The sequence below is a fragment of the Ailuropoda melanoleuca genome, chromosome 15 (assembly GCF_002007445.2).
Source record: "Ailuropoda melanoleuca isolate Jingjing chromosome 15, ASM200744v2, whole genome shotgun sequence".
NCBI lineage: Eukaryota > Metazoa > Chordata > Mammalia > Carnivora > Ursidae > Ailuropoda > Ailuropoda melanoleuca.
Window position 1 is genome coordinate 38,458,187 of NC_048232.1, and position 23,240 is coordinate 38,481,426.

General features: G+C 33.5%; 1 protein-coding gene across 5 annotated transcripts in view; it reads left to right on the top strand.

The window, feature by feature from the left end:
- The window catches only part of USP15 (ubiquitin specific peptidase 15), a 115,673-nt gene that overhangs the window by 23,055 nt on the left and 69,378 nt on the right, over positions 1-23,240 (top strand). For all 5 annotated transcript variants that reach the window (XM_011225439.3, XM_002919597.4, XM_034644333.1 and 2 more), the window contains exons 3-5: positions 7,456-7,586; positions 16,644-16,770; positions 22,540-22,685. In XM_011225439.3, the coding sequence (XP_011223741.1) occupies positions 7,456-7,586; positions 16,644-16,770; positions 22,540-22,685 (404 nt within the window). The remainder of the gene's footprint in view (positions 1-7,455; positions 7,587-16,643; positions 16,771-22,539; positions 22,686-23,240) is intronic.

Consider the following 23,240-nt stretch of genomic DNA (forward strand, 5'->3'; position numbering starts at 1 on the left):
ATTCTGCCAACAATCTGGATGGACTTGGAAGCAGATTCTTCCCCCAGAGTATTTAGATAGGAGGAGATCACCCCATCTTACATCTTGATTTCTGCCTTATGAGCCCTAAGTAGAGGATCCAGTTGAGCCCACCTGAACTTGTAACCCACAAAATTGTGATATTATAAATAAATATTGGTTTTGGGGTGCCTGGGTGGTGCAGTTGGCTAAATGTCCAACTCTAGGTTTCGGCTGAGGTTGTGATCTCAGGATTGTGAGATCAAGCCCTGTGTTCGGCTCCTGCGCTCAGTGCAGAGTCTGCTTAAGACACTTTCTCCCTCTCCCTCTGCCCCCCCACCTCTCTCTCTCTCTCTCTCAAAATAATTTTTTTTAAAATGTATTGTTTTCAGCCCCTACATTAGTTTGTTATGCAGCAAATAGGAAAGTAATACACGTGCTAACACTAATCAAAAGAAAGGTGGAGTGGTTCTATTACTATATAATTTATAATACTTGAGTATATAAGTAAAATGAGAGTCTCAAATCAGTGATGTTGGTTTTTTTTTTTTTAAGATTTTATTTATTTATTCGACAGAGATAGAGACAGCCAGCGAGAGAAGGAACACAAGCAGGGGGAGGGGGAGAGGAAGAAGCAGGCTCATAGTGGAGGAGCCTCATGTGGGGCTCGATCCCATAATGCTGGGATCACGCCCTGAGCCGAAGGCAGACGCTTAACCGCTGTGCCACCCAGGCGCCCCAGTGATGTTGGTTTTTAAGAAACTAAGGAAGAACAAATTAAACCTAAAGTAAAGAAGAAAAATAAGTTCAGAACAGAAATTAAAGAGAGACGAAAAAAACAGAAAATCAATGTACCCAAAAGCTGGTTCTTCTCAAAATGAATATAATATGTGTCAATTATAAAAAAAATAAACTGGTTCTTTGTGAAAATAATAAAATTGATCCATATCTAGTTTGATCACAAGAAAAAGAGGAAGGACACAGTTACCAATATTAGGAATACAAGAGAGATAATATCGGTATGGAATCCACAAATATTAAAAGGACAATAAAGGAATATTATGAACTTTATGTCATTAAATTCAACAAATTAGGCGAAAAGTTGAAAATACCAAAGCTCATTCCAAAAGAATAGTTTGCCTGAATATTCCCTATATTAAGTACAGAAGTTGTTTAAGATTTTTCACAAAGAAAATATCAGATCCAAATAGTGCCACTGGTGAATTCCACCAAATATTTAAGGGAGAAATAATACCTATTTTACAAAACTCCTCCGGAAAATTGGGAGATAGTATTTCCCAACTCATGCTATGAAACCATCATTACCTTGATACCAAAATCTTACAGAGACATTTCAAGAAAACACTAGACAAACATCTTGTCTGAACAGAAGTTTAGTAAATCAAGTCCAACAACGAAAAGGGTATATGTGTCGTATAGAAATACATATTTAAAAGATAACATATCATGAAAGATAAAAGAGTAAAATAGAAAGAAACGTCCTCATTCTCATAATGGGCATCTATGAAAAACATACAGGTGACATGAAAAAGGTAAGGGTGTCCACTCAGCTCTTCAGCTGGCATTATTGGAGGTGTTCTACCCAATGCGGTAAGGCAAGAAGAAGAGATAAAAAGCATACAGATTATATAGGATGAAGTAATAAATCTGCTTTATTCATAGACAACTATGTCCATGTAGAAAATTAGATTGAATCTAAAAAACAAAAACAAAAAACTTCTAGGGGTACCGGGGTAGCTTAATCAAGCGTCTGCCTTCGGCTCAGGTCATGATCTCGGGGTTCTGGGATCAAGCCCTGCATCTTGCTCCCTGATGAACAGGGAGCCGGGGCGAGGGGGGTCTGATTCTCCCTCTCCTTCTGCCCCTACCCCCTGCTTGTGCACACTCTCTCTCACATACACTCTCAAATAAATAAAATCTTTAAAAAAAAAAAAGTTTCTAAGGACTAATAAATGAGATTGGTTTATGGAATATAAGATCTTTATTTAAAAACCCAATTGTATTTTTATATGCTAACAATGAACTAATGTGAATAGAAAAAAAATACATCAAAAAATATATGGATAAATCTGACAAAATATGTGCAAGACCTATACACTGAAACCTAGAAGACATTGCTGATAGAAATTAAAACTTACAGAGAGATCCAGTTGGTGGATCTGAAGACTCAATATTGTTAAATTTCCCCCCTCAAACTATAGATTCAACACAGTTCCAAATTACATTTCTAGTAGGTGTCTAAAAAATTGAGATAGAAAAAACAGTTGAAATTGAATTTACCTATCATAAAATTTATCCTTTTAAATTGTACAATTCAGTGGTTTTTAGTATATTCACAGAGTTGTACAGCCACTTCCACCATCTAATGCCACAATATTTTCATCACACCAGAAAGAAACTTTGTGCCCATTAGCAGTCACTCCTTATCCCCTCTTAAAACCCCCAACCCTCAACAACCACTAATCTACCTTCTGTCTCTAGATTTACCTATTTTGGACATTTCATCTAAAAGGAGTCATACAGTATGGAGCCTTTAACATTTGAATTCTTTCACCTAACACAAAGTTTTCAAGGGTCATCCATGTAGCATGAGTCAGTATTTCATTCCTTTTTATGGATGAATAATTTTCCATTGTATGGATATACCACATTTAATTTATCCATTCATCAACTGATGGACATTTGAGCCTTTTTCACTTTCTGGCTAATGATGCTGTAAACATTTTCACATACAAATTTTTGTGTAGTTATATATTTTCATTTCTCATGGGTACATACTTAGATGTGCAATTACTAGGTTAGATAGTTACTCTATATTTAACTATTTAGGGAATTGTTAGCCTGTTTTGAAATAGTTATACTATTTTACATTTTCACCAGCAATATATGAAGGTTCCAGTTTCTCCATATCCTTCTCAACACATTGTCCTTTCATTATGGCCATCCTACTGCCTATGAAATGGTATCTTGTTTTGATTTGTATCTCCCTAGTGATTAATGATGTTAAGTATCTTATCTGTGCTGCTTATATATCTTTTTTGGAGAAATGTCTATTCTGATCCTGTTCTTTTTAATTGGAATACTATCTTTGTATTCTTATGTTTCAAGTGTTATTTATATATTCTGGATACTATTCCCTTATCTGATACACGATTTCCAACAATTATCTGCCATTCTGTAGGTTATCTTTTACTTTCTTGGTTGTATCTTTGAAGCACAGTTTTTAATTCTAAGTCCAATTTATTTTTTTTCTTTGGATACTTGTGGTTGCGGTGTCAGAATGCATCACCGGATCCAGGGTCATACAAGATTTATACCTATGCTTTCTTCTAAGAGTTTTATAGTTTTAGCGTTGCGTTTATGACTTTGAGCAAATTAAAGCTAATATTTGTATGTAGTGTGAGGTAAGAATCAGTTGAACAGATAAGAGAATCCAAAAGTCGATCCACATATATGTGGTCAGTTGATTTTAGGCAAAGATGTAAGAGGATTTCAGTGGAGAGAATAGTCTTTTAAGCAAATGCTGCTTGAGCATTAGGTATCTGTTGGAAGAAAAGATAAAAAGCTGAATTTTGATCCATATGTGGCATCATATACAAAATAAACTTAAGACAGATCATATAAACTATAAAACTTACAGGAAAAAAATAGGAGAAAATCTTTGTGACATTGTGTTAGGGAGATTTCTTAAATGTGATACAAAAAGCACAATTGATAAAAGAATGAACTTTACGCCGTTAATTGTGTTTGATCAGTAATAAATGATACTGTTAAAAGAATTAAAAGACAAACCACAGTGTGGGGAAAATATTTGCAGATCGCCTAGTTGATAAGAGACTCGTATGCAGAATAAAGAATTCTCAAAACTATATTAAGATAACATAAAACCTAGTGGAAAATGACAAAAGATTTGAACAGATGCTTCACCAAAGAAAGTGGAGTTTTCAAAAACTGCATTAACTACAGAGATACTCGGCATCATTAGTCATTAGAGAAATGAGGCTTAAAACCACAATGAAGTGCTACTATATGTGTATCAAAATGATTAAAATTTAAGTGTATGACCGATACCAAGTGTTGACAAGGATATGAAACAAGTGGCGTGCTTTCATACACTGTTTTTGGAAATGAAATAATCAGGAAATTTCTCAAAAAGCTAAACATACGTTTACTATGGGAACCAGTCATTCCACTCCTATGTATTTTCCCGAAAGAAATGAGAGTGTATATCCATACACGAATACTTACACACAAGTGTTCATAGTAGTGTTGCTTGTAATAGAAAAAATTGGAAGCAACCCCAAATGCCCATCAATAGCTGAATGGATAACCAAATTATAGTATATTCGTATAATGAAATCCTACACAGCAGTTGAAAGGAATGAAGTATTGATAGGTAAAAACAACGACTCAAGATGATTATGCAGTGTAATGGAAGCCAAACAAAAACAGTGCATCTAATTTTTATATAAGATGCAAGAAAATGCCTGTAGTAACAGAAAACAGACATAATTTTCTTTTTTTTTTTCAGACAAATTAGATTTTATTTTTAAAAATTTTTTTAAAAAACATTTAAATTCAATTAGTTAACATTTAATGTATTATTGGTTTCAGAGATACAGGCCTGTGATTCATCAGTCTTATATAATACCAGTGCTCATTACATCACATGCCCTCCTTAACGTCCATCATCCAGTTACCCTGTCCCCCCACCCACCTCCCCTCCAGCAACCCAGTTTGTTTCCTATGATTAGGAGTCTCTTCCAGTTTGTCTCCCTCTCTGGTTTCGTCTTTTTTTTTATTTTTTCTCTCTTCCCCTGTGATCCTCTGTTTCTTAAATTCCACATATCAGTGAGATCATATGATAATTGTCTTTCTCTGATTGACTCATTTCACTTAGCATAATACTCTGTAGTTCCATCGACGTCATTGCAAATGGCAAGATTTCAATTTTTGATGGCTGCATAATATCCGTTGTGTGTGTGTGCACACACGCGTGTGTCCGTATCCCATCTTCATCCATTCATCCAGACATAATTTTCATATGTAATTGTACAAAATGCACATTAGTCTATAGTTGCAAAATACAGATAAGTGATTTTCTGAGGATAGGACAGTAGACCTGGATGGACAGGAAGGAGAGATTGCAAAGGACTACTAGGAAACTTTTGAGGGGGATGGATTTATCCATCATTTTGGTTGTGGTGATGGTTTCACATTTGTATTGCTCTGTCAGAACTTACCAAATAGTTCACTTTAAATGTGCGGTTTATTGTGTATCAATCATATATCAATAAATGCAGAAGTAACAAATACCAGTTTTTCTGTGTTTCGCTTAGGGGTATTTTCCTTCCTTAAAAAGAACTTGATTGTTTTATTTTGTCCATGAGATATAAAATTACTATTGGATTCTGATACATAATAAAATCATTTACCCAGACTCTTAAATTATTGTGGAAAACAGCATAAAAGTCTTAATTTTTTTTTAAAGATTTTATTTATTTATTCGACAGAGATAGAGACAGCCAGTGAGAGAGGGAACACAAGCAGGGGGAGTGGGAGAGGAAGAAGCAGGCTCCTAGCAGAAGAGCCTGATGTGGCGCTCGATCCCATAACGCCGGGATCATGCCCTGAGCCGAAGGCAGACGCTTAACCGCTGTGCCACCCAGGTGCCCCCATAAAAGTCTTAATTTTTAAACTCTTCTTTCTTTTCCTAAGTTTTCTTCAAGGCAGTCTGTTAATAGTAGGAAGAAAATGGATGTTAGAGTAAACCAATTTGTATTTGAATCCAGTTTCTGTAATCTGTATGTGTAACCTTCGGCAAGTTAATCAATGCCTGAATCTGTTTATTAATTAATTTGGAGATATCTACCTCATAATATTGTTTAGAAAAGTCACCTGAGATAGCAGTGTTTCCTAGTAACACTTTTCACAGTATCTTCAATTTTCTGCATGTATGATCTTGGGCAAGTTACTCAGTTTCTCTAAAAATATTTTCTGATCTAGAATGGAGATACCTATCTGATAGGATTGTTTTGAGAACTGACTGAGATAACACGGTTGTTTACTGTAATATGTCTCTTAGAATATGATGCATATAGGGGTTTAGAATGTGTAAGTTTCTTTCACCTTCAGCAGGCTCTGAAAATATGTTCCAAATCAGCAGTTTCCCCATCAAGAATTTGAAATTACAACTAAGGTTTTAAAAAACTGAGCTTAAAAATTAATGCCTAGTTTGTATCTGCTATTGAGGTTTGTATTGTACAGTTCAGAGTTTTATCATTTCTGCTCTGTATGAAAGTTTTCTCAAAGTTTAGTGTAATTTTGGGTGCCTGGGTGGCTCAGGTGGTTAAGCATCTGCCTTCGGCCCAGGTCATGATCTCCACGTCCTGGGTTCGAGCCCGTGTTGGGCTCCCAGCTCAGTGGGGAGTCTGCTTCTCCCTCTCCTTCTGCCTCTCATGCTGCTTGTGTTCTCTCTCTCTCTCTCAAATGAATAAAATATATTTTTAAAAAAGCTTAGTGTAATTCTGTGACCATTGATTGATCCTAGATGGGATAAATAACTTTCTTTCAATCCTTTCAGAATTTTTTCTGCTTCTTGATTTATATTGTTAGGTCTAATTAAGAATAGTGTGTTCTCATTATTGAGATGCTACTGAGAACAGTTTTGCTTCCCATGTGTATTAATTTAAGACTGACTCAAATTGAGAAAATCTTCTTTATGTTTTATATAACTCAGTGAATTATATCTGTTTCTGTACTTTGGAAATTCAGGTAAAAGGACCAGGTAATAATAAATGAGTCTCAGATTAGGACTGTCATGTAAGTATAATTTATGGTATTGCTTCTAGATCTCTGGCCTGCCCTGCACTAAATTTTTAATTTAACCAGAATTTTGAAAATGATTATAGAATTAGAACTACATCTGAGCAACTACCTCCACTTTAGATTTTAGGAGGAATCTAGATCGTGGGCCTTCTGGAATGATGATTTGTTTCACAAGATGCCCTTTTTTGATTTCCATCATGGTTCCCAGCCCATGTGCTTTGGAGTCATTGTAAAAGGTTATTGATTTGCATCTGAATTTCCTTCATCAGCTTTTACAAGAATGACCACTGTTACCATGTGAGGGATCTCCTACTTTAAATATTTGGGAAATAGTCTTTTTTCAGATCCCTTGGTATTTTAAGAGCATAATAAAAAATTATGTCTTTAAACATTGTTCATTGACTACTGGTACACACTGAATCTTTTTAAAGCAACAGTTTATTTTGGAATATGTAGATTTATATGTGAATTTCTACAGAGCTTTCTTCAGAACTCATTTAAATACTTAAATTAGTCTCTGAGTTTAATTTATGATTTTTACACTAAAGTATTTAGATATACGTACTATTGTTTCTTTTTATTTAATGAGTTTACTTTTTTCTTTTGCAGATGGTGATGCCCAGTCACTTAAGGAACATCTTATTGATGAATTGGATTACATACTATTGCCAACTGAGGGCTGGAATAAACTTGTCAGCTGGTACACATTGATGGAAGGTCAGGAACCAATAGCACGAAAGGTACATATTTAGAATAAGTGAATAAAAATACTTTTCTTGAAAGGTTCACATTTTATTGTTAATTTAGTGACTTATGAAGTCTCAGGAATTATCTAGGAGAAAAAGACCATCAAAATGTTACTTTTACACTGTATAATAATAACAACAGCTAATACCTATAGAGGATTTACTATTTGCTAGCCACTGTTATAAGCAAATTACATGTTAGAGAATTGAATGTTTTGATCAATTGAAATATAGATTGTTTAGCTCTAAAGCTGTTTAGAAGAAGAACTTTATTCCTGGAATAGAGGAAAATCTGTGCCTGGAATGTCTTCAAATATGCTAACTTGTATTACTTTAACCTTAATGATATACTTTTTTTTTTCTTAATAAAGGTAGCATATTATACAGTACAAGTATTTGGTGTGGTAAACAGACCAACCAACAGCTTCATTGGCATTACTTTTTGAAAGAGGCCGTGTTAGAATTTCTTCAAATCTGTGTCTAATAGCAAATTAAAATAAGTAAATAAATAAATAAAAACCATGAAAACTTCACACAGGTAGAGAGAAAAATAGTTTCTCTGTTAGGAGGCCATCATTTGTTTTTAATAAGATAGTTTGAATTTATTCAACCTGTTGGATAATATTTAAGCTTTAGTGTGCATAAAATTATCCAGAGTTTTATTAAATTGTGTCTTCCTCCAAAATTTAGTAAGTCTGGGAATTTCCACCTTTACTTTGCCCCCATGTGACTCTTATGACAATGAAATTTACTTAAGAATGACTGTTTTTTAGGGTCTGAAGCCCAACTTTGAATTTTGCAAATCTCTGATTGAGTTCAGGAACCTAGGATTAGTAGATGTGATGCAGAAACCACGTAGTTAACCATCTCTCTGGGCCTCAAATTATCTCTAAAATATTTTGCTTATAGTGTCAGGCACTCAGTTAAAACAACAACAAAACAGGCAAAAATGAATATTAAATGAACAAGAAATACAGTGGAGAAACAATAGACAGTAGAAACAGACCCATAAGGAATCCAGATAGTGGAGTTATCAGACAGAAACTTTAAAATACTGTGCTTATTATGTTTAAAAAAATAAGATAGTTGAAGGACAGAACTGTTAAGAACCAAATATAATTCCAAAACAAATGTAATTCTCTAATTCTAAAATAATTTGAAAAAATTAAGTAAATACTCAGTGTTTTGAGTAAAACAATAAATAGAACCAACGAGAAAATTTGTAAACTAAATAACATCAGTAGAAAATATACAGACTAAAACTTAGAGAGAGTGAAGGATGGAATGTACAGAAATAAGCAAAGACCCTTGGAGACGGGGCATAATTTTAATATACATATAAGTGGGCTCTTAGAAGGAGAGGGAAGTCAAAATAGGGTAGAAGTAACGCTGGAGTTAATAGCTGAGAATTTTCTAAAAACTAATGAAAGGTGACATGTTATATATCAAGAAATGCTGTGAAACTCATGCTAAAAAAAAAAAAAATACAAGCAAAATCATACCCAATAAGGCAAAACGATGCTCCTAATAGTAGCCAAAAAAAAAAAAAAGTTGATTACCTTTAAAGTAAGAATAAACAAAGAAATGATTTCTCAAGAGAAATGGAAGCTGAAAAATAATCAACCATCTTCAACATGATGAAAGAAAATAACTGCCAGCTTAGAATTCTGTAACCAAGGAAAGGGTTCTTCAGAAAAGGATCCTTCAGGTGGTGAAAAAAGCTATTTTCAGATAAACAAATTAATAGAATTTGTTTCTAGCTGACCTGCACTAAAGGAAATACAAAACAGTCTTCAGAATGGAAGGAAATTATTCCATGCGGAAGCTTGGAGACACAGGAGAAAATGTAGATTGACAACAGTAAATATTGTGAATAAATGTTAAGACAGACTATTTAAGGGGCGCCTGGGTAGCACAGTCGTTAAGCGTCTGCCTTCGGCTCAGGGCGTGATCCCGGCGTTCCAGGATCGAGTCCCACATCGGGCTCTTCCGCTGGGAGCCTGCTTCTTCCTCTCCCACTCGCCCTGCTGTGTTCCCTCTCTCGCTGGCTGTCTCTCTGTCACATAAATAAATAAAATCTTTAAAAAAAAGACAGACTATTTAAAATGGTAGTAATTTCTTACTGGGATGAATATATGCATAAATTTAAAATATGTAATATTTGCACGTAAGTTAAGATAGTGGCCTCCTATGTAACCTCCAGTGAGCTCCTCCTTACATCCTCATCTTTAGGTAGTCCCCTGTGGCCAGCAACATATAGCAGAAGTTACAGTAGGTATATCACTTGCAAGATCAGTTTTTAGGGTAAAGGGAGTCAAAAGGTACAAACTTCCAGTTATAAAATAGGTAAGTCATGGGGATGTAAATATATAGCTAACAATACTGTATTGCATTTTTGAAAGTTGCTAAGAGTAAGAGTGGATCTTAAAAGTTCTCATCACAAGAAAAAAAATTTTGTAATAGGATGATAGAGGTTAACTAAGCTTACTGTGGTGATCATTTCACAACATAGACAAATATTGAATCATTATGTTTTACACCTGAAATTAATGTTATCTGTCAGTTGTACCTCATTAAAATAGAGAAGATCAGATTATAAAAGACACCTTGGCTCACACTTGGGTGCACATGCCCTCTTGCTCTCTCTCATTTCTCAGTCTGGGGGAGTCAACTGCATATTCAGGCAGCCTGTGGCAGGGCTCACATGGTAAGAAACTGAGATCCTTGACCAGTAGAGAGAAATGGAGGCCTGCTAACAACCATGTGAGTGAGCTTGGAAATGAATCCTCCAGTCTCATTCTGCTTTCATATAATTGAGGCCCCAGCCCACCCACAGCTTGACAGCAGTCTTTCACGAGACCCCAAGCCAGAACAACTCAGCTACGCCGCTCCACATTCTTGACCCTCAGCAACTATATGAAATAATGTTTACTCTGTTAAGTTGCTGAGTTTTGGGGTGATTTATTATGCAGCAATAGAAAACTGATAACTAATTTTGGTACCTGGAAGTAGTGTGCTGCCTTAACAAAATTTGAACTGTGGTGGTGGCTTTGGAACCAGGCAGGGGGTCGAAGTTTTAAGAACCTATAAGAGTATTAGTGAAAGCCTAAGGTGCCTTGAATAAATTGTTAGTAGAATTTTATTATTTTTTTTAAGATTATTCATTTATTTATTTGACAGAGAGGCAGCTAGAGAGGGAACACAAGCAGGGGGAGTGGGAGAGGGAGAAGCAGGCTTCCCACTGAGCAGGGAAGCCCGGTGCGGGGCTTGATCCCAGAACGCTGGGATCATGACCTGAGCCGAAGGCAGACGCTTAACAACCGAGCCACCCAGGCGCCCCCATTAGTAGAATTTTAGACTTTGAGGAGGCTGCCAGTGAGGACTTACGCGAAAGTGAAGAAAATCTTAACTGGAACCCAGAAGAAAGTGATCTTTGTTATAAGGTAGCAGAAAGTTAAGCAACATGTCAACTGCAGTAAATTGAAAGGTAAAAATATATCTGATAAGCTGAATGATCTGCCAGAACTGCCTGTTTTTTCTTGTGCTGCATATAATCAGAAGTAAGAAGGGAGAGAGAAACTAAAGAAAGGGCTGTTAAAAAGGAGCCAACACTTACTAGTTTTGAGGATTTCTGGCCTCTCCAGGTGACAAACAATGCTGAATGAGATATTCCCAAGCAAAGATGAAACTCCAGGCACTCTCAGGAAAGTGTGACCAAAAGTTAAAGCCATGGGTACAATTCTTTAAGACCTTAGAAAAATCAAAGGTGGTGCGTCACAATACTGTTCAGACAAAAAGCCCTTTAAAGAATTTTGGGGTATACTTTACACTTCGTTTCAATATGTGGCTTCTAAGAACAATACGGCTTCTAAGAAGCTTAAGAGCATTGGCCTTCAGTCTTCTCAGTATAAACCCAAGATAGGACATATCTAGAGGACATTTGTGGATGTGACTTTTTGTCTATGGAATGAGAGTCCAGTGAGATCCACTGGACACCTATGGTATTTTCAAGAACCACTACCATCTTGAACTACAGAGACAGTGTAAAATCAAAGAAGTTTCCTAGTCTTCTACAAGCAGGAGGCAGACTAAGAATTTACTCAACTGCAAACATGTGCTAATTTTCATGAAAATAGTATGATCTAGGAAGCAAAATCAAGTATTGTTAAGATTCATTTTCAGGTAAGGGCAGAATAAGCCCTAATCAAGGAACTTTAAGTATTTGCCCAGGTGAATTTCAGAATTTCTATGGACCTCTTTCCCCCATGCCCGTTTTAACAGGAATATCTAAAAAATTATCTTCTGCATGCCCCGCCATTTTGTTTTGAGCGTATGTGGGACAGAAAATTTATCCTGTAGTTCACAGAATTATAGATAAAGAGGAGCTATACTCAAGATGCTTAAGAAACTATATCCAAGGATCCTTATCTGTGCCTGGATCAGGTATAAATGATGAGTTTCTGAACTTGGAGCTAATGTTATAATGGGATGATACTAGTGGGGGCTTTGCAGGGAGTGAATGAATGTATTTTACATGTTGTGGAGAGGGACTTCGACTTGCTGGGAGCCAGAGACTGGACTGTGGTAGCCATCCTCAAAATGTTCCCCAGCGATCACCACCTCCTGGTATTCATACTCTTGTGTAATCTCCCACATTGTACCAGAGTTAGTCTGTGTGACCAGTAAAATATGACAGAAGTGATAATATGTTACTTCTGGGGTTAGTTTCTAAAAGATGTTGGTGGGGAGTGCTCTTTTGTATACTGTTGTGCATGCTGGCACGTGTTCTCTCTCTCTCTCTGTATCTGTTTCTCTCTCGGATCAATCACTATGAAGAAGCCATATTGCCATGCAGGCAGCATATAGAGGCACTCACATAATGAGGAGCTAAATTCTCTGCCAACAGCTGGAGAGGATCTGAGGACTGCCAACAACCACATGATTGAGCTTGGAAGCAGATTTGAACAATATGATTAAGCAGCATGACCTAATTGACATGCATTGCCGTTAGTAAATGCAGAGTACAAATTCTTCTTAAGTGGAATTTTTACCAAAGTTGACCATTTGCTGGGCCATCAAGCAAATTCCACTGTATTTCTAATAATGGAAATTATTAAGTATATTTTCTGTCCCCAGTGAAATTTAGAAGTCAGTAACAAAAAGGTAACTAGATTGTCTCCTAGCTATCTAGAAATGGAATAATATTCCTCTAAAGTAATCCTTAGGTCAAAGAAGAAATACAAAAATTTAAATTTAAACATTTAAATTTAAAAAAAATTTAAATTTAAACATTTAAAAAAATTTAAAATTAAACATTTTAAACTGAGTGATAATAACAATACAACATAAAAGAATGACTAAAGCCATTCTTACAAGGAATGTGATAGCTTAAATGCGTATGTTGGAAAAGAAGAAAGTCAAAATCTGTTGTCTCAAGAAGTTAAGAGAGGAAAAGGAAATTAAGCCTAATCAAGAAATAATAATAGGGGCGCCTGGGTGATACAGCAGTTAGGCGTCTGCCTTCGGCTCAGGCATGATCCCAGCGTTACGGGATCGAGCCCCACGTCAGGCTCCTCTGCTGGGAGCCTGCTTCTTCCTCTCCCACTCCCCCTGCTTGTGTTCCCTCTCTCACTGGCTGTCTCTATCTCTGTCAAATAAATAAATAAAATCTTTAAAAAAAAAAAGAAATAATAATAAAAAATAGACATTAATAAAGTAGAAAAAACCCTATATTAAATGACCAAAGTTGACTCAAAAAATGGTGAAGTTAGACCAGTAAAACAAACATGAGTCATGGCAAGACTGATCAAAAATAAATAATGCTGGGAGGCGGTGTCACAAAACTTTTTCTGGTAAAGGGCCAGATAGTAAATATTTATGAGCCAGGACAGTCTCTGTTGAAAGTATTCATCTCTGCTGTTTTGGGTACAGCCATAAATGATATATAAATGAATGGGCATGACTGTGTTTTAGTAAAATGTTATTTACCAAAATAGATGGCAAATCAAATGTAGCCTGTGGGTCATAGTTGGCCCATCCCTGATCTTGGCCCTGGTTAATTAATGCCTACCAACATCACAAAAAGAGGGGCAACTAGATATTATTTGCGTCTTATTTAGAATATATCACATCATCCATGAAGTAGTCTTACTAAATGCAAGAATAAAAAGATAGATGGTGGACTTTAAAGTTAAATGACATTTTAGAGATTTATCATTCATTGCAGTGCATGGGCTTTATTTGGATCCTGATTCAATAAAAATGAGATGCGGACAATTTGAATATTGACTGGATATTTGATATTAAGGGATTAGTTTTAATTTCGTTAGGTGTGATGTGGTATTGTGGTTCTGAGTCCTTGTTTTTGAAGAAATATATCTTGAAATAGTTTTGGATGTAATATTACATGTAGAATTTGTTTGTTATGTATTAACACCTATGATTTCATAGTTGTGTTATACTTCTGTACTTGTCTATTTTTTACCACTGGTAAGCATATTACTCAGTGCTGCAAAAACGAATATAGTTAACTCCTCAAAAATAGTAAATGTGTCCCATTAGGCCATGTCATCAAATTGTTTTAGAGTACCAGATTTCTTTAGAAATAACTTTGTTTCCAAAGGGAGAGAAGTAAGCACTTGGAATTAAGTAAAGTTTCTATGAAACTTTCATATGCAAATTTAATGACTACATTAGGTTTATCAATATATTTCATGACTTTCTACAAAATGCTCTCTAATATTCACAGCAAAATGAACAAACAAATTCTGTTTATTTTAATTCAATATAAATTTGTATTTCCCTCACTAATTTAGTAAGATGTTACATTCATTGTGGCCATCAATTAATGGAAATATTTTTATTTAGCCATATAGGGTTTTAAATTTTGGACAGGAAGCCAGATTTCATCTTATGCTTGCTCTTTGTTTATGACAATATAACACTATAATTCACTTAGAAAAAATGTTTTGGCAGTAACCTCTAATTCTGAAATGTAACTATTATGTCTGAATATTCATGTTCCAGTCTTATTTCAAATGTGTATTTTAATGGTCATAATAATTAGGTAAGTATAACTTTGTACCTTGTTTTTTATAAGCCATTCATAGCCATTATTTTAAATGGTTATTTTTAGTGCATTTTTAATAAGGTGGTAGACTTTATATAAACAGATACAAAGAAGATATTACATAAATAATCTATATACAACCATAATAACACTAATACATAAATATGCTAATTACTTTTTCTGCTGTGGAGCTACTGTATTCAAGCTTTAATTATTCATATAATATGGTTCTTTCAAGTAAAAATAGTTGGGAGGACAAACTCATATTTTCTTTAAAAAAACAGATTTTTTAATACACTGCTTTTGGAAGTAGTAAAATGTCTTATAATAGTAGTGTTTTGAGTACTGATGATGAGGGTTTTAATGATATAAGATATTGTTAGAGAAGGAAAAAAATGGTGAGAAAAATCCTGAAACCCAATAAAGTGGATTTTGAAATAATCTTGGGTTTTTTTTTCATTGTTTATAATGACTTTCTAATAGTTAAATCACTAGATTCTTTCCAGGAAAATATCTATTGGTGTTATGAAAATTCTCATTTTCTGAAAACGATGCTTATTTAGAAACATATATCAATATAACTAATAATGACGGATTTTCTTTTTTGTTATTTTATCCAGTTTTGTTATGCCATTACCTGCTCTCTTGTTGATCATTCCATTTTCCCCCCTAAAAATGAGGCCTGTAGGCACATCAGTTTTAGCAACCTACCAATGATTAGTATTAATATTATTTTAGGATTTTTACTCAGATATTGAGTCCCAGAGCAAAAATTTCTGATTGACAGGAATATTTGATTTCTGGTTTTCATACTTAAATATAGCTTCATGTGATCTTTTGCTACATTCTTAACCTCAAAATAAATAAGCATAAGAGATTTAAAGCAAATTTCATTAGTTAAGAGACAACTTATATATTAGTTTTTAAAATTAATAAAGAGCTAGAAAGTTGCAGGCTGTTGACCGTTTTAGAAATGTGAATATAACAAGTATAATTAAAAGAATATAAATGACAAAGAATTACAAAAATTAGTGTTGGATTGGATATTAAATGTTAGCAAAACTACATTTGAATTTTTTGAGCTAAAACAATTTCCCTGCAAGTGGAAGACAAATTTGTAAGGCCTTTACTGCACTGATGCTAAGCTTGTGAGTTACAGCAGTTATTTGGAGCCTCCCTTTAGCCATATTTGTCTAATGTATCACATATCAGGCTGATTACTATTTTCAGAAACAGTATTCATGACTGAAATCCTACAGTTAACCTTTAGAAGATCAAAAGGAAATATACTTATTTAAAAGGTGACCCTAATATATACATATTTTCTCTTTTCCTGCTTTGTTGCTTGCATGTTTAGCAGCTTTTTTTTTTTTTTCATTTGTTGCATAGAATTACTGAGAGTGTATTTAAAGGTCAAACAAAGTCATCTTAGGATGGAAAACTAACATATCAGTTACAGACCGCAGCTGAATGTTTTGGCAGCAGTAATTTGGAGTTATTTTAAAAGATTTATTTTAACATATAGAGTGATTTAACATAGTTAGCTATTGCTAACTGAAATTTTATAAAATTTATCATTTTTAAAGGTTTTCTGCTTGAGATCAAGTACTAAAAGCTAGAAATAGGTCTGGATCATCAATCAGAGCTGTATTTACATTGGGGGTAAACTTTCTCATTATAAATACTGAATGTATGCATTATTTATAGTATACCAAAATATCTTCATAGATGAGTAGAATGCCTTTCCAAACTATCTGTTAATGTTTAATATGATTATTCATGTTCTGTTAAATATTCCAAATATTTCCTAGCTTTTTCAACTATCTAGTATGTCTTATTTCATATTGACAGTTTTTAATTGTTTGTTTGTTTGTTTTGAGATCTGCAGTTTTTTTCTAAAGCCTCCTTAGAGAAATATATTGCTCTTAGAGACAGTGAAATATATTGAACTATAGCTAACACTGATTTGTTTTGGTTTTTAGGTGGTTGAACAGGGTATGTTTGTAAAGCACTGCAAAGTAGAAGTATATCTCACAGAATTGAAGCTCTGTGAAAATGGAAACATGAACAATGTTGTAACTCGAAGATTTAGCAAAGCTGACACAATAGGTAATGCAAAACCCTGTCTCTTTGTTGAACCATTGCTACTAGAAATTTACTTGTAATTCTATTTCTTATATGCTACTAGGATGATAACCTTTTTAAGGGTTTATACTTAAACATTATAGATTTTCAACCATGATGTGATATATCTTAGCCTAGAGTTGAATTATTTATCATGTTTAGATCTACTTAACATTATTAGATGAGTTTATTTACTTTTTTAAAAAATCAAATAATTATTGTTTTATTTGAGCATTTGAAAAAATTTGTGTGTTTGTAACCTGAGTATAAAGTAGAACTGTAAATAAAAATAAAAACTTGATTAAATGAAAACTTTTTCAGGTAATGTAATATAGATATCCATAATAGTAATAATAATGTTTCCCCTTCTTAGCATGGAAAATGGCAAACTTTTTATTTCCTTTTTTCCTGTTTATTCTCTGGACTCAATGCAAATTAAGTAGCTACTTAGACAAGGTAATAGGCTTAGCATTTTTATGTCAAATTGATTTTTTTCTATTTTAATGAGTAGGTTAGAAAATTAGAGTCTCAAATACAAACGTACCCAACTCCCACTGTATATTTATATATCTACATATACTTATATATTTATGTATCTACACATTTAAGTGCTTATTAAAAAATTTTTGTTGTATTTAAAAGCCACATTTTATTTTAAGATCAAGAATATGTTGAATGAAACATAATATAATAAAAAAAAGAGTATGTTGAATGAATGAGATGTTTTTTAAATAAGTGATTATGGATTTAATAACAGAATTTCAGTATTTTTTGATAAATCACAGCTCAAAATAAAAATTTAAGTTATTTTCAAATAAAGTTATTCGAAAACGAGATTAGTGGTAATAGCATTGATCTTGTTGGAAAATGTAAACAGACAGTGAAGACATAGCAGTTAATGCAGAACTTCTCACCAAGCAAAAAAATTAGCAAATTTATGTATAGCTTTCTTTGTTGAAACCAATCATTAAATATACTTTGGTTAAAAGTAAATAAGAATATTTACTTTTGACTTTCGTAAATATATTTGACTTTCACCACTTACCCGTTTCACAGCAGAAAATACTTATAAGCCTGTATTTTTCATGAAATAACATCATCATTCTTCAATACCCAGTGCTTGGTTAATCCTCGTGTTTTTACCAAATAGAATATTATGTATGAATTTTCTGTTTTCCCTCTCTTTATTTACCTAGAATGTTTATAAGTTTGCAGTGCAGTTTAGTAAACTCATCTTTCTAAGATGAATGCTTAAAATATTAAGAATTCCATGTATAAATGTCATTTTATTATATTAATGTATAGTTACTTAACTTTTGAATTTCTAGAATTGTGGAACATATTCAGGAAAATAAAACATTTCTACATACTAACAACTGAAAGTTTTCAGTATGTATAAAACTGCACTAATCAAAATATTAAACAATGCACAATAAGAATCATCTGTCCAACAAGGGTAGTCTGTTAAAATAAAATTGAAAACTAATGTCTGAAATGTTAAGCTAATTGGAGTATAAATGAGAAGCTACTTCTTAAAATACTTCAGACAGATAATGTTTTCTAGTTTTTGTAAATGTTATGTATTTCCTTTTCTCCTTAGCTAATTTCTATAGAAAAATTATGTATAAACATGAGATAATCAGAAATCTTATTTTAGAACATTAGTTCACCGAATAATATTTTTAACTCATTATATGAAGATCAGCTGGTTTAATTTCTGAATTCAAAACAGCATTACAGAGTTCTCATATTAAGTACTAAGTAAGAATTTGTGAAGGAGATAGGTAATTTATAAAGAATCTCTGCTTCAAAAAGTTTATAATTTACCTAGATTTTAATCAGCATGGTTTAAATTTACTAATTCTTTAAAAAGCTGCATACATTGGATATATACCTTAAAATTGTAAATGAACTGAATTTGTATACGGCTAAAGTTTGTTACTGAGTTAGAGCAATGTTTGTCAAGACTATGAGAGTTCATTACATATTTTGGGAGTAGAAAGAACGGAACATAAAATATCAGAATAGAAAATAGCAACACATACATGTATATTGGGTCACAATTTCTTACTGTATGTCTTAGTTTTTAAAAGTCTGACTGTAGTAGAGCAAGTTTGCTTTCTAAGCAAAAGGTTTTGCAAAAATTAAAATTAAAGTGGGAATTTTAGAGACTTCATGGTTACAGGTATCATAGTAGTTAGCCGTTGTGAAATACTATGTTTTTGGCACTTAGGAAGTTTCTTATTTAAACCTCAAAAATAACTGTATTGTCATTGGTTAGGGGATGAAGTCGAGCCTTAGGAAGGTTAAATAACGTACTTAGGTTCACCCTGGTTCCAAGTGAAAGAGTCTGTATTTGAGCTCTACACAGTCTCATCACTTAGTTTCCACCTTATACAATCTGTGCAAAAGTTAATTGGGCTGATTTTGTTTTTCTAAAGGAAGTGAGTATTGAAATAAAAAATTGGGATAATAAGGAGATATGGGATGTATATTTTTCCCTTGTGGTCTCATCTTGATTTAAAATGCTCCAAATACTTATGTACATAAAACTTAGCTGTATGCTATATAAATAGAAGAAATAGAAGCACCTGTTTTCTGTTTTTGCCAAATTAATAAAATGCCTCATTTTCAGCTAATGCTACCTACACTCGCTTATAATATAGTTACCATAGGCAGGATCTAAATACTTTACCTCATTCAGAGCCAAAATATCGTGCCTTTGAGTATTTTTCTCCTTAAATTGACATATTTGGATGTAGAACATGTTCCAATAAGAAATAAATATAAAATTTGGTTTTTTATGTTTTCTTTAAGGATACGCTGAAAAAATAATTTTTGTTATAAAATTTAGTGAAAAACGCTTTATGTTTATATAAAATTTATTAATAGAACTTTAACTTTCTTATTAAGTATTCTTACTAGAAATTTTGTCACAACAATTTTATTTTTATTATATGAGTTAATATTTTTCTACGTCCGTGAGCTTTTCATTAACTGCCTAATAGAGTCAGCTTCATTTATGGAAAAATCTACACACACTTTCAATACTTTGACATTCTCAACTCAAGTGATCTTAATCTGTATCCAACTTCAGGCATCACTTCCCTAGCTATACCCTAGCCTGTCATTATCTATAACTGCACCTGGCAGATCTCAGTTTGCGCATTCTGCTTTCTGGCTACTGTTACCCTGCTCGCATTCTCACTCGACCCTGCTACATCAGATATTCAAACCTACCACTCCCTTGGCACTGCTTCTATGATGGTCTCTAATTACTTCCACATTGATTAATCTAGTGGTAATTTCAGTCTTCCATTTTCTTAACCTGCCAGCAGAAATTAACATACTTATTCACTTTTCCATCTAGAGATAACTTCTTTTTATGTGGCTTCCATGGCACAAGTTTTCTCTGCCTGCCTCTTCTCGGAGAATCTGAAAACATACTCTTCATATTTCTGATCTCAAAACCTCAGGGTGTTGCCATGCTTAGTCCTTTAATTAGCTCTTTTCTTTGGTGATTTCCTTCTTTGCCCTAAACTTTCTGCGTATTGATATCTTTTGAATTTATATCTCCTGCCCAGATCTCTCCCTTAATTCCAGTTTCAATCATTCCATAGCTTCATTTCTGTCTGATAGGAATCTCAAGATATAACATGTATGAAACTAAAGTCCGTCCTTTCCCTCCAGAAACCTGCTACCTGTCGTTCTTCCCCATCTGAGTAATCACCACTTGTATTCTTTCAATTGCTCAGGCTAAAAACCTTGGTATCATTCAGATTTTTTGTTTCCTACCCTGCATGTAATCTAGCAGCATATCTTCTAAGCAGTTCTTCAAAATCTGTTCTCAGTCTGACCACTTAACATTGCTTCTCCCTTAGTTTTGATCGCTGCAGTAGCCTAGTCTCCTACCCTTGGTATCCTGCAGTTTTTCACTAGCAGCAAAAGTGAACTGTTAAAATGTCAGCTAGATCCTGCCACTTCTCTGCTCAAAACTCAATTGCTTTTCTTCTTACTCATAAAATAGAATACTTTCATAGCTCACAAGGTTCTATAAAGGTCTCATTTCCACCTTGCTCATTTCACTTCAGCCACATTCATGCACCATACTGTTCTAAAACATGCCAGATACATTCCCACCTCAGGGCCTTTTGCACTCCTTTCTTCTGCCTGTAATGCTCTTCCCCAATATGTGAGTAGCTTACAAAACTCAATGAAGAGGAAATTCCCATATATGTCTGTATGTATTGTATTATGTATGTAAATATCTGTGTATATTAATAGATGAGTGTCTGAAAGAAGAAATACCAAAATGTTAACAGTGGCTCTCTCTATAGGCATTTTATTTGTATTTGTATTTCCTGAATTTTTGCAATGAGCAGGAATTATTTATGCAATCAGGAAGAAAGTACTCATTTTTAATAGAAAGACTAAAATGACCTCCTTTCCTCAGCTTCTTCCTCTAGCCTCCTTCCTGCATAATGTTCTGTTTCTTGATCTGTGTGCTGGTTATATGGGTATGTCCACTTAGGAAATTTATCATTATATACTGATGACCTATGCATTTTTCTGCATACATTTACACTTCAATAAAAAGAACAAAAAAATTCACCAAAATAAAAAGCAGTACGGTTGTTAGTATAGTTTATGTAATTATTTAAATATTCTGGCTAATTTGTTCTTAAGTTTTCAGATACACTGTAAGATTTCCTATTTATTTAATGCCTTGATCAAAATCTCATTGACTGTGACTATTAAAGAACTTCAGCTGCTAAGTAGAGCATAAACAATATCATTAGACTAAATTTAATGATTAAGATTTCTTCAGAGAACATGTATTATTAGGTTTAGTATTTTAATATTTCTTTCCAAAACTAACCAGGTATTCTAAAATGTAGAAGTATTTTATGTTTCTTCGTATGTCATTAGGTATTTTACTGTTTTCTTGAGTCTAAGGGTAGGCAAGTTATTGACCAGAATTCAGTAGATTTAATAGTATTTTCTAATATCTCTTTCTCATGTTTAAAAATTTTAAAGAGTCCTTTAACTATGTGACACTGAAACTTAAATACATCTCTACTCTCAAATATGTGGGTACTCCTGTGTCTTATTTTATAGCAAGGTAAGCTGCTCCAGTTTAAAAAAAGACTTTTTTCCACTCAGATAAATGAGTTAGAAATAAGGAAAATATATGGTTTTATGTGAAAACAAATTTTTACCAATACAGACATCCCTCCAGAGAAGGCACTTTCCTTTGTGTCCATATATTCTGTTTAACTTTAGTTAACTATTCAAACTGTAAATAATATTCAATTTAATATAAATTATCCTAAAATTGGTTATATTACAGTTAAAAATATTTTCTATCTATAGTATCTTTGACTCATACTTTTTCTAAATCCAGCATATCATCAGAAAATATATTGAATTTATAGTGTGTAAAAAGTTAAAAGTCATCCTGTATAGTATAAATTATACTGTAGTGTTATGTGATTGAACTCTTCTCTCTTGCGAGATCTTAGTTTCCCCAAGTAATTATCTGTCAGAGTTATAACTACCCTTTTGTTCCTAAAAGGCACACTGGGTTGTCTTTATTGTTCTTCATATATGTCCTACATATTTGTTTACCTATTCTTGCTATTATATCAGTATTTTAAATTTAAATCAGGATTTTTATGCTGGTGAGCACTTAGCTCTATGTGGTATATTTAAAAATATTTATTATATTTACATATCTTTCCTCCTTAAATCTAGATACAATTGAAAAGGAAATAAGAAAAATCTTCAATATTCCAGATGAAAAGGAGACCAGATTGTGGAACAAATACATGAGTAATACATTTGAACCACTGAATAAACCAGACAGCACCATTCAGGATGCTGGTTTATACCAAGGACAGGTATTGTTGAACAATACTGTTTATTTTAAGCATACTATACTTGAAGCTTTTTGGAGTCACAAACTTTATGAATATCTTGACAATCTGTAATGGGTTCTGCTGTCTCTGGCTTCCTCTTTCTAACTCATCTCTTCCCTGTTCCTGCTGATCATTAGCAATAACTTCTGCTTCCCTCCTTGAGCTTGAGAGTAACCTACTTTTTAAAAAGAAATTGTTTTCCATCAATAAAACAGCTAATATAATAAGATGGGTCAGCAAACTTTCTGTAAAGAATCAAATAGTAAATATTTTTGGCTCTGTAGCCCATATGGTCTCTGTTACAACTATAACTCTTCCATTGTAGTAACACAAAAGTAGTCATGGAGGATATGTAAACAACAAGCTTTGTTTATAAAAGCAGTCAGTGAGCTAAGCGAGCTCTGGTTTGCCAGCCCCAGTAAGGTATCAACCCCCAATTTGGTCTTTTTTTTATAATACAATCCAAAGAAATGAATGTGTTAAGAAATGAAGACATTCATACATAATCAGCAAGTCCTACTGATTCTACCCTCTAAA